This window comes from Centropristis striata, chromosome 6 (genome assembly GCF_030273125.1).
Source record: "Centropristis striata isolate RG_2023a ecotype Rhode Island chromosome 6, C.striata_1.0, whole genome shotgun sequence".
NCBI classification, from domain to species: Eukaryota; Metazoa; Chordata; class Actinopteri; order Perciformes; family Serranidae; genus Centropristis; species Centropristis striata.
The window spans coordinates 27,366,944-27,379,476 of record NC_081522.1 but is presented as its reverse complement, the minus strand read 5'-3'; the positions used below and the strand labels follow the sequence as shown (position 1 = coordinate 27,379,476).

At 40.1% G+C, this 12,533-nt stretch overlaps 1 protein-coding gene across 1 annotated transcript in view; it reads left to right on the top strand.

The window, feature by feature from the left end:
• Positions 1-12,533, top strand: part of LOC131972719 (voltage-dependent calcium channel subunit alpha-2/delta-4-like) — a 138,031-nt gene that overhangs the window by 34,187 nt on the left and 91,311 nt on the right. The window contains exons 8-11 of the mRNA XM_059334395.1: positions 3,297-3,447; positions 9,761-9,835; positions 11,472-11,561; positions 12,207-12,320. Coding sequence (XP_059190378.1) covers positions 3,297-3,447; positions 9,761-9,835; positions 11,472-11,561; positions 12,207-12,320 — 430 coding nt within the window. The remainder of the gene's footprint in view (positions 1-3,296; positions 3,448-9,760; positions 9,836-11,471; positions 11,562-12,206; positions 12,321-12,533) is intronic.

The following is a 12,533-nucleotide window of genomic DNA, read 5'->3' as shown; positions in this document are numbered from 1 at the left end:
GTGTGTTGTGTGAATTGCTGGTGTTGTTTGCACTTCAGGGCCACCATCCACAATATCCAGCAGGTTTCAAGTATGTTTTCTGTAATAGGTTGGCAAGAATCCATCGTTTATCATAGAAAGAAACAGCAATTATTGTCGGAATTTGACATTTTTGACAGTTTAACTGATAATAGTGACAAAGGGTTTCTATTAGAAGAAGTTAAAACAAGGCTTAAATTTGTGGAATTTCTGTCACAATCACTTTATTCTACATGTCTCATTTAAAATATCTCCAAAAATATGCTGTTTGGAATAACTAGATCCTGTTAAAAACATTTAATTCTGCTCCTCTGCAACACTGTGAAGCCATGATTGATTCTGCTGAGACAAACGGTCACATGACAAATATTTGCTGAAAACCTGTTTACACAGAGCAGAGAGGACAGGACAGGACAGGACAGGAGAGGCTGTAAAAAATGCAATAGTTCACAATGTAGAATATGTGGAGACACACTTCCCCTCCAATATTCATGAGACTTTTTGGCACTTGGGTGTATTTAGTTGTTGTATTTATAAATTCCATTTTATTCAAAGTTTTAAAGTTTTCCACGAAGCCTAAAACTATACTATAAACTGCAGATTACAAACCAACAGTAAAAAACAAGACATGAAGAACTTCACTTAACTGATGTTTAATTCTTGGAAACTGTGTTGTAAAGTATGTTATTTTGTCTCTATTCAACACATGACTAGGGCAGGGACTTTAAGGCGTTAATTAAGAATAATTAATGACACAAAAATTAACGCGTTAAAAAATGTACGCATTTTAATCACACTTATTTTTGCGCAGCGGAACGTTTCTCATTGGATGAGTTTCAGGCGGACCGATTATACTGGAGCACCAACTAGCGTTCATGAGTTCAGACAACAACAAACCACAGTGAACATGAACGAAGAAGCTGATGAGAGCGCTTTGGTTGGCCCCATGATGATAGGACATTTTGTTACAAAAAATAACGGATGGAAGCGTCGATAAGAGCATGGTTATGTTGCTATGCAACAAGGAATTCACATATCACCGCAGCACATCCAGCCTCAAGTTCACCTCAATGCAAAACATATAGCAGCTAACGGCTAGTGTGGTAGCTAGCGTGGATTGTGTTTTACTTAAAAAACCAAAGTATTATAGTTTACAGAAGGTCTACCTACCTATAGGCTACCTGAATTTATGAAATGTACTATATTTCTAAATATGCTATTGCTACACTTAATGGCAAAAATTGCACCGGTCTGTTGGACTTGAACAAAAATAAACAATATTTTTGTTGCTTAAGCTTATATATTCAGTCATTATTCAATGATATACTAAAAATCCATGTGAAAAAAATTAATTCTCACTGTTCTCAGGTCAAATATTTATATGCGATTAATTTCTATTAATTAATTACAAAGCCTCTGATTAATTCGGTTTTTTTTTTAATCAAGTCCCGGCCCTACATATGACATTAGAAATTATTACATTTTAAAAGGGACAAAATCCAGGCATGATGTGGGTTTCATTCAGTCTGAGTCTGGTCCTTTCTGCTGGATGTGTCGGCTGAGCAGCGGCCAGCCGGAGTCCTGATCCCCTGGAAAAGACGATAAGCTGCTCCTTAGCCGGGTCACTGCTGCCCACATGGCACCATATGCGGCTGTTCATGCATTTCTAAATAATACCAAAGAGCCACATATGTCCCTGAACGCCTTTTTCATGCTGCATTACTGCAGCTGAGCTGGAAAATGCTGCTGCATGAAACCCTGAGCAACAATTTTGTTTGTTTCTATCAATAATGTGATCCTGATCCTCAGGAACAATGGCAGCAAGACGCTCTTTTAATGCAGTAGCAATGGACTCAGATGTAGCTGACTGCAGAGGAATGAACTCAAAAAATCTTTCTTGCACGTTGTTTGTCATCAATGTAGCATAGCACAAGCACAAGTTGGGACTGTGTGGCAATATCTGTTGTCTCATCTGCCTGGATTGATAAAAAAATCACTGCTTTGAGCTTCTCTGATTATTTGTTCCCTTGCTACAGACAACATACAGTCCAGGAGCTCATTTTGTACAGTTTTTGAAGTACCCTTAAAAACAGTGGTGTTCTCAAGGGGTTCTTTCAAAGCTCCATCCAGAGAAGCAACAAAATCCACCAACCCACGAAATATCCCAGGGTTAACAGAGCTCTCACTCTCATCATGGCCACGTAAAGCCAACTCAAAGGCCCCACAAAATTTCACACAGTCTATTATTCTAGACAGTATGTGACAATTTTTGTCACCTCTTCGTTGTGCTTTCTAATGCCAACTCTATAGCCCTCATCTAACTGTTCAGCAATGCTAACTCTGCCAAAAAACCTTAGCTTCAAGCTATTGTCAAGATGACTACGGCTACTTTCGTGCAGTTTGCATTTTTCAGCAAGATGTTTCAGGTCTCTGACGCCTGTTGTTGTCCACAAAACTTCTGTGCCAACACTTTGAAAAGGCAAGCAGGGAAAGCAATAAAAAGCATTTGTAAGGTCACATCCAGCCACGGTCACTTGCCTGCTGCTGGATTTTTAAGTCTGGTTGGTCCGGCCCAAGCTCGTTTTATCCGCTTTTTTTCCTCAATCGATCGCCTTGTGAAAGGATTCTTCTGTAGGAAAATTACCGAATTTTCTTTCGCTGCTGTTGTTTCACTTGTCGCTGCCATTGTCTCCTCAAAATACGTCCGACTCTGCTGTTTGCATCAGTGACCATCGCACCTGCGCATCTAGGCGGCCAAGGGTGTGACTTTGATTGACAGGGATCGTGAATCAATCAGATTGGATGAAGAATGACATTAAAAAGTGCTGATTCGCCAGGGACGCAGAGAGCTGCGCCCGGAGGAGAATCTTTAAGTGACCAATTATAGAACAGCATGAAGTCACATGCAAGCAAAAAGTTGAAGAACATACATACACACTCATTTGGCCGGCGTCCCTCGTCCTTGAAACATATATATTTACACAAAAAAACTAAACAAATAAAACCAAAATGGAATGGGAATGCTGAAAAATGATTAGCCAGACACATATTATGAGTGAACAGATGTTATAATTATTTTTATTAGGTAATTTATGTTTACTGTGTCTATGCTTTTTCCTGCAATTTTGATGGGTGCGGCGCCCTAGCGCCCCCTATTAACAAGCCACCACTGTTACAGTGTATTCACTATGTTCAATAAATGAAATGAAAAGTGAACTATGAAGGTGTTTCATATTGTTAAATGAATAAATAATAATCCTCTATCATGTTGTGTTCAGGTATATCCAAGCAGCTACATCTCCCAAAGACATCATCATCATGGTGGACATCAGCGGCAGCATGAAGGGGCTGAAGATGACCATCGCCAAACACACCATCAACACCATCCTGGACACACTGGGAGAAAACGACTTTGTCAACGTCATTGCTGTGAGACACACACACACACACACACACACACACACAGGGGCGGCTGTGGCTGAGTTGGTAGAGCAGGTTGCACCCCGAAGGGTTGGTGGTTCGATCCCTGACCATGGCAGCCTACATGTCGAAGTATCCTTGAGCAAGATACTGAACCCCAAATTGCTCCCGATGCTGCGTTCATCGGTGTGAGAATGAATTCCCAATGGTGGCAGGTGGCACCGTTTAGGGTAGCCTCTGCCACCAGTATGAATGTGTGTGTGAAAGGGTGACTGAGCGCAGTCTGTAGTGTAAAGCGCCTTGAGTGGTCGCAAAGCGACTAGAAAAGCGCTATATAAGTGCAGGTCCATTTACACACACACACACACACACACACACACATACATACATGTTTCATAAAACCAAACGCAGTGTGACTAAAAGTAAGAAATTATAATCAAAGAATGTAATAAAAGTTTAAGTAAATGTATAAAGTAATAATAATCTAATGATATCATTAAATTATTATTACTCATGCATTAATCTGTAAAAGCTAGGGGTGTGGCGATACACTCAGCTCACGAGACAAGACGAAACACGATATTGGGTTCACGAGAACGACACGAGATTTTAAGAAAACTACAATGACACAATATATAACTGGACCAACTTTTATTTAACTGAGTTGCACAACTTCTTCTTCCACAAATTGAAACTGAACTGCGTATCTCCGCAGTATGTCAACACAAACCGGATGTGTCTGTGTCGAGCTGTTGAGGACAGTGGAGTCCAAAGTACGCACAAGATCTCGCAAATTCACACTCTGTGCACAGTTAGCGATGTCCTTAATTCACAATCATTATGTTTATGATCAGCGGAGACTCAGCTTTCAGCTGTTGACACACAGAGTGAGCGGTGTCAGTGGGGTGAAAAGATGAGTGAAAACGTCTAACCTGTTGACTTCTGGTCTGTCCCCGCCCATCATGACGTCTTCAAGTTTGTGAAAATACGACCCGCCGTGAACCCGAGGAACCCGAACGATCTGCTCTGTGCTGAATTCATGCGCCGTGCTCTGTCGTCCGTCACTGTGCACAGAGTGTCCGGTGCTTGTTGTAAACAAACAGAGATCACTAAGTGAACACCTCCTGCTGCAGCAGCAGCAGCACATACACACTGTACTGCTACAGAGCTAACTGTTAGCCTATTAGCAATTTGCAGACTCCGGCTCTGCTGCTGGGAAAGACTGCTGCAGGAGGACTGTGCAGCTTTGATTCGTTCTAATATGTCATAATTGGTTCCACTTCAACAATCAGTCTCTTGTCGTCCGTGTCGCCGATCCTTTGATTGATTGATTGATTGATTGCTGATCTGATGCCTTGGTCATAACACGGAAGTGTATTACGTTGTTTCTGAGTCGGACTTCCTGTCTGGTGCGATCTGCTCTGTTGAAATTTACGAGGTTTAGCAGTGGCTTCTCCTCCTTTTACTGCTCCCTCAGGTCACAAATAGAAGTTTGTATAACTCACAAATCTCGTGAGACTGATTTTCAATGCGACGAAAAATATCATCAAGTTAGTTTGGTGAAGTAAAGCTCATTTTAAACTAGTAACTAATTAATAGATATTTTTTCCTTAGTGACTAATCTGCTGATTATTTTACCATGAAATGGTGTCACAATTCCCCAGAGCCAAAAGTGACACCTACACTGTCTACACATATAAACTGTTTGGGAGTTTACATTATTAAAAAAACATCATAAATTATGAACTCCTTTTATGTTTTGTGTTTATAACGTTATAATTAGGGACCGAGCACCGAAGGTGCGAGGACCCTATTGTAATTGGTCCGTTTATTAGGGACCGAGCACTAACGGTGCAAGGACCCTATTGTAATTGGTCTGTTTTTTATTATACTTTTTCTTCCTCAAAGTAAATCGCCTTTTTGGGGGCTTTATCATATTCAAAAAGTCACCATTTTTGGAATGTACATAAATCTCCACTTAAATTTACATATTCTAGTGGTCGTGGGAATGGGCGTGGCAAAATGACTCAACAGCGCCCCCTTGAATGTCAAGAAAATTCAGCCCCTCGCACAGGAATGTCGTATCGGCATGAAATTTGGTACATACATGTATCATGCCCAGACGCACCAAAAAGTCTCAAGAACCCATACCCTAAAACGTACAGGAAGTTGGCTATCTTGGATCGAAAATGACGTTTCCTGTTGTTTTTGCCCATTTCCATGCCGCATACTTTAACGAACTCCTCCTACAGATTTCATCCAATTCTCTTCAAACTTGGTCAGTAGCATCACAAGGCCTTTGGGATCAAAAGTTATTGAAAGCTTTACCGACGCTCACACTATGTGGGCGTGGCATGGCGGCAAAATATGGCGTCTCGCCATAAAACACGAGATCGTTATAACTTTCCCATTCTTTGTGCCATCTGCTCCGAACTTCTCATGCTTCATCAAAGTCCAGCCCTTAACACTTCTAAATGACAATATTTCATAAAGCCCCGCCCCTTATGCTTTATCCACGCCCCCTTTCACCACATGACCACCTTGCATACTTTACATAACTCCTCCAACAGATTTAATCCCATTGACTTCAAACTTGGTCAGTACCATCGCAAGGGCTTTAGGATCAAAAGTTATTGAAAGCTTTACCGCCTGTTACACTATGTGGGTGTGGCATGGCGACAAAATATGGCGTCTCGCCATAACACACGAGACTGTATAACTTGACCATACATTGTCCAATCTGGCCTAAATTTCACACACGTGATTAGGATCCAGCCCTGAACACACCCACGTGTCAATATTGACACACAGTCATAGCGCCCCCTGCTGACAACAGCAAGTAACTTGTTTTATGCTTAGCTCTTGTAGTAGGTTTCACGTAGAGACACGAAATTTGGTACACACATGAATCATGTGGAGACGCACCAAAAAGCCTCTTGGACCCATACCTCAAACCCAACAGGAAGTCCGCCATCTTGGTTTGAATATTGCACCATTCATCGTTTTTACCCATTTCCACGCCGTATACTTTAACAAACTCCTCCTACAGATTTTACCCAATCCACTTCAAACTTGGTCAGTACCATCACAAGGCCTTTGGGATCAAAAGTTATTGAAAGCTTTACCGACGGTCACACTATGTGGGCGTGGCATGGCGGCCAAATATGGCGTCTTGCCATGAAACACGGGACTGTATAACTTCACCATACATTGTTCAATCTGTCCGAAATTTCACACACGTGATTAGGGTCCAGCCATGAACACACCCACGTGTCCATCTTCACAGACAGTCATAGCGCCCCCTGCTGGCTACAGGAAGTAACATGTTTTACACCTACCCTGCGCCCAGTGGTAGGAGACACGCCATTTGGTACGCATAGGGACTGAGCCCATAGCGCCTCCCCCGACGGCGCCTACCCCGACGGCGCCTCCCCCGACGGCTCCACTATGCGAGGGCCCGTTCAGTACTGCGCGCAGTCCTAGTTATTATTCTTCTTCTCCCAAATGAATTGCCTTTTTGGGGGCTTTATCATATTCAAAAACTCGCCATTTTTGGAATACATGGCAATCTCCCGGTAAATTTACGTATTCTGGTATTCACGGCAATGGACGTTGCAAAATGACTCACTAGCGCCCCCTTGAAATTTTCAAAACAGCCTCCCAATATAGGATTGTTTCACCTACACACACGAAACTTGCTAAGTATGTGTATCAAGGGCACACGCACCAAAAACTCTCAAGAACCCATACCCGAAAACGTACAGGAAGTCGGCTATCTTGAGTCGAACACGGCGTTTCCTGCTGTTTTTGGCCATTTCCACACCGCATACTTTAACGAACTCCTCCTACAGATTTCACTCCATTGACTTCAAAATTGGTCCGTACCATCACAAGGCCTTTGGGATCAAAAGTTATTCAAATCTTTACCGCCGCTCACACTATGTGGCCGTGGCATGGCGGCAAAATATGGCGTCTCGCCAAAAAACAACAGATCTTTATAACTTTTACATACTTTGTCGCATCTGCTCCAAACTTATCATGCTTCATCAGAGTCCAGCCCTTAACACTTCTAAATAACCATCTTTCATCACGCCCCGCCCCTTATGCTTTATCCACGCCCCCTTTCATAAAATGACCACGTTGCATACTTTACATCACTCCTCCAACAGATTTCATCCCATTGACTTCAAAGTTGGTCATTACCATCACAAGGCCTTGGGGAACACAACTTATCAACACTTTTACTGACCTTCACAAAATGTGGCCGTGACATGCCGGCAAAATATGGCGTCTCGCCATCTAACACCAGACTGGATAACTTGACCATACATTGTCCAATCTGTCCCAAATTTCTCACACGTGCTGAGGCGCCAGCCCTGACCACACCCACATGTCAATATTGAAACACAGTCATAGCGCCCCCCGCTGGCTACAGAACCTAACATGTTTTACACCTAGCCCGAGCAGTAGGTTTCACGTAGAGACACGATATTTGGTACACATATGAATCATGTGGAGACGCACCAAAAACCCTCTTGGACCCATACCTCAAACCCAACAGGAAGTCCGCCATCGTGGTTTGAAGATCGCAATATTCAGCATTTTGCGCCATTTCCAGGTCGCATACTTTAACGAACTCCTCCTACAGATTTTACCCAATCAACTTCAGACTTGGTCAGTACCATCAAACGGCCTTTGGGATCAAAAGTTATTCAAATCTTTCCCGACGATCACACTATGTGGGCGTGCCATGGTGACAAATATGGCGTCTTGCCATTTAACACCAGACTGGATAACTTGACTATACATTGTCCAATCTGTCCCAAATTTCGCACACGTGATGAGGGTCCAGTCCTGAACACACCCACATGTCAATATTGACACACACTCATAGCGCCCCCTGCTGGCTACAGCAAGTAACATGTTTTACACCTGCCCCGGGCACAGTGGTAGGAGACACACTATTTGGTATGCATAGGGACTGAGACCACAGCACCGCGCCCGACGTGGCCTCCGCCGACTTGGCCTCCCCCGACGGCTCCACTCGGCTCGGTCCCGTTCAGTCCTGTTTACAGGCCTAGTATTATATTTATATCTGTAGATCCTTAAAGGTTGTGTGTTACAGACAGTAAATAAGTAACACTGTTTAGTTACATAGATATATAGTCTAAATTATGAAGCCTGTGAGACTTTGTACTTTGATTATATGGACCTTAAGATGACTCAATTAGAAAAAGAAAATATATAAAAAATCTGAGCATGTAAAGTAACTGAATCTGTCAGATAAATGCAGTGAATGATGTATATAGGCTCATACAATGGAAATACACAAGTAAAGTACACTGTAAAAAATGTCTGTAGATTTTATGGTGAAAAACTGCTAAACCATGACAGTAAAAGGCCGTAAAAGGATAAATGGGTTAATTTAGTTTCAGTAACAATGAAACTCTGTAAATGTATATATCAGCCAAAACAGTATTTTTACAGTTTAAAAACAACAAAAAATACATTACTTGTTTGTAACAAAAATATACTGTAATATATATATACAAGCCATCACTGTAATATCTGCATCTATTTTTTGTAAAAATACTTTTTTTTCCTTATTGTTAAATGTACTAAACCCCATATCTCTAACAGAAATATACTGTGGTTTTTAATGGTAAAATCTTTAATTTATGCAGCATTTGTAAAGTATTTTCTTTTCAATTATATGGCAGAACAGTGTTTCTTTTGATGGATTATTTTCTTACAGTAAAATATGGAATAAAATGGCAATCTTAACAGTGCTAATATCCTTTCACCGTAATTTTAGAAAAAGTTGCACCATATTTATTACGGTAAAGTTCTAGCATTCACAGCTGCCAGTTTTTTACCGTAAAAACAACAGGTTGTTTTTTTTTACAGTGTACAAGTTCCCTTTATCAGGCGAATAACTATATTTGGTAACTTCAGCAGATATCTAAAATGAGTAATAAATGAGTAATAAATAAAATAATATTTTGAGAAAAGAGTTGCAAATTTACTAGATTAAAGTGGCAAATCTACAAGAAAAAAAGTTGCAGATTTAAGAGATTTAAAGTGGCAAATCTGCACGAAAAAAGTTGCAGATTTACAAGAAAAAAGTGGAAAAAAAGCAATAATAAATAAAAAAACAATATTCTCTAGGGTTGAAATTTGGAATTTGCAAGTATTTCAATGAGTGCCCTATTAAGGGTTAAAACTGCACCTATATATAGTACCTAAGTAAATGTGCTGAGCTGTATCTGATGGGCTGGGAGGCTGCCAGTGACTGAATCGTCTCCTCCTGTGTGTCCTCCAGTACACCGACTACGTTCGCTACGTGGAGCCGTGCTTCAAAGGAACTCTGGTCCAGGCCGACTTGGACAACAGAGAGGTAAGACAGTTATCTGCTTCATTAAGGCTTAAAGAGCTGATAAGGCATCTTAGCAGCCAGCACGCACGCACACATGCACGGGAACCCCCCCCCCCCCCCCCCCCAAGTCATTATCAGATCAACCTCTTGACCTACTTCTTGTCAAAAGAAAACACAACAAGTCAACATGGAGCTCTGAGTGTGTGTTGTTTTTTTTATTTTTTACAGTTTTCTTCTGTCCAGATCCAGATCTATTCAGATTCTTTTCTCAAATAAAAATACCAACATTATTTCTGTTACAGAGACATTAAATTACATTACTATATTACATTACTATATTACATTATGACATTACCATATGTTGCATTTTAGGTTTTAACCCTCTAAAGTCCATGAAACAACCTGCACATTACTTCTTCATGACGTGAAGACATAAAAATGAAGCAACATTGAGTCTTGCCATCAGCTTCCCTCTAAAGTTCTGGCTTGAAACTAGAGATTATCCTCATTTTACCTGTTATATGTTATGTTACATGTAGATTTCTGTGTGTGAAACATAATTTTCAAGATCAGATTTTATGTTTCCTTTGTTTCTTTTGGGTTTAAAATTTTGATCAAGTAAGTCAAAGTTATAAACTAATTATCAGGACATATAAGTGAGGTAACGCTGAAAAAACTGGTGCCAACATGGCATGGTAAAGATTTTTAACGGACATATAGCCCAAGATTTCAGAGGGTTAAATATTTGGAGTATTTTATACTGCACAGACATTTCCCTCTGGATAAATATGATTTTGAAAAATTATATAGAGCTGATAAAAATAATTATTCAATTAAACACATTATAATTAAATAGGACATGAATGTATATCATGAATTCATTTCTAAATGTTCCTTTCCTTTATTCTTCCATATATCTATTTTTATTATAAAATAGTTAGCTTTTCATGTGATGAAAACAGAAACCCCTTTTTCAGCTTTGTGAGGGGCATTTTGTGGCGTCTTCTCTTCTTTTTGTGGTTGTTTTTTTTTTAACACAAACCACTGCACACACTAGAGCAGCTGGAGCCAAAAGCTGCTTCTTTTTACTAAGAGCATGATGGGAAAAAATCCATGGGAGGAAAACAATGCTAAAAGAATCTAGTTGTATTCTTGTAAATAGTGACCCTGAAAGATTCACAGTCTGTCTAAAACCTCAGTCTGGGACTAAAAACTCTAAACACTTGTCTTTAGATGTGAGCAGGTCTGACACAATAGTTTTCAGGGAGTCTTTTCCAAGTCTTTTCAAAGTCTTCTGGTGTAAGGTAGCATTAGACATTTGGATTGTTTATGTAAAAACTGTAATCTGAAAAGTAACTAAAGCTGTCAAATTAATACAATGAAGAATATTACTTTGAAATATATATTATATTTTTCTATGAAGTTTTAAAGGAGTAGAAACATACAACATTGTCCCAACTTCATAAAGATTGATTTTAGTAAATACATTTTTCTGTATGTTTTCAACCCCAAAATAAATTATATTCAGCTCCATTGTATGTGTGTCAGTCCATCCAAAAACACCATGTCTTTACAGCACTATCTATATCCAATCTAGTCTAATCTAATCTGATATGATTTAATATAATATAATATAATCCATTTCTCTGTGTCTCAGCACTTTAAGACGCTGGTGGAGGATCTGCATGTTAAAGGAGAAGCGAAGATCAAGCACGCCATGAAGGAATCCTTCAAAATCCTCAATGAGGTTTGTGTCCTTTAATGATCACGCTGCAAAAAAGGTGTGCCAAAAACAAGATAAAAACACTAAATCTGAGTGAAATGATCTTGCTGCATGGACAGATAATTTCACTTGACAAGATTTCTTAATATTAAGATTGTTAAATCTAGAAATAAGCATGTTGAACACTTAAAATAAGAAATTAACTCTAAAAAACAAGATCAACAGCGATGAACTGGCCCGAGCAGAGTGACCTGACAATTATTTGGTTCTTACCAAGATAAAAAAAACTTTAGATTTATCAGTGTTAGATCATTTATCTTGTTTTAAGAGTTATTTTTTTATTTGAAGCGTTCAACATGCTTATTTCTAGATTTAATAATCTAAATTCAAGAAATCTTGTCAAGTGAAATTATCTGTCCATGCAGCAAGATCATTTCCCTCAGATTTAGTGTTTTTATCTGGTTTTTAGACACACCTTTTTTGCGGTGTGGCCCTCAGGTTGTCCCAGTCTTGACTCCAACACTAACATTGAGAATAAATCATAGAAATTCAAATGTGCAAAACTCAAATCCTGAATGTAATATGATGCATACAGGGCACTCTGAATTTGGAGTCATTTGAAGTTGTTGCTCTGTATATAAATTCTTCTCTTTCTTTGTTTTTGTGCAGGCGAGGGCCAATGGTCAGGGCAGCATGTGTAACCAGGCCATCATGCTGATCACAGACGGAGCCATGGAGGACTTTGAGTCCGTCTTTGAGGAGTTCAACTGGCCTGAGCGCCGGGTGAGAACAAGCACTGAGGACCCAGTAAATTAGAACAGATTCCCCTAAAGTTAACTGGGATTTGTCTGCTTTTCACCAGTGATAGGAACTTCTGGAACTTGGCTTTTATGGCTTGAGTTTGCTGGAGCCTTTAATTAACCCCTTACCATTTCAGCCTAGTCTAGCCAGTTTTTAGAGTGGTATGGTTGGGGGACAGGGGGTTGAGACCAAGGT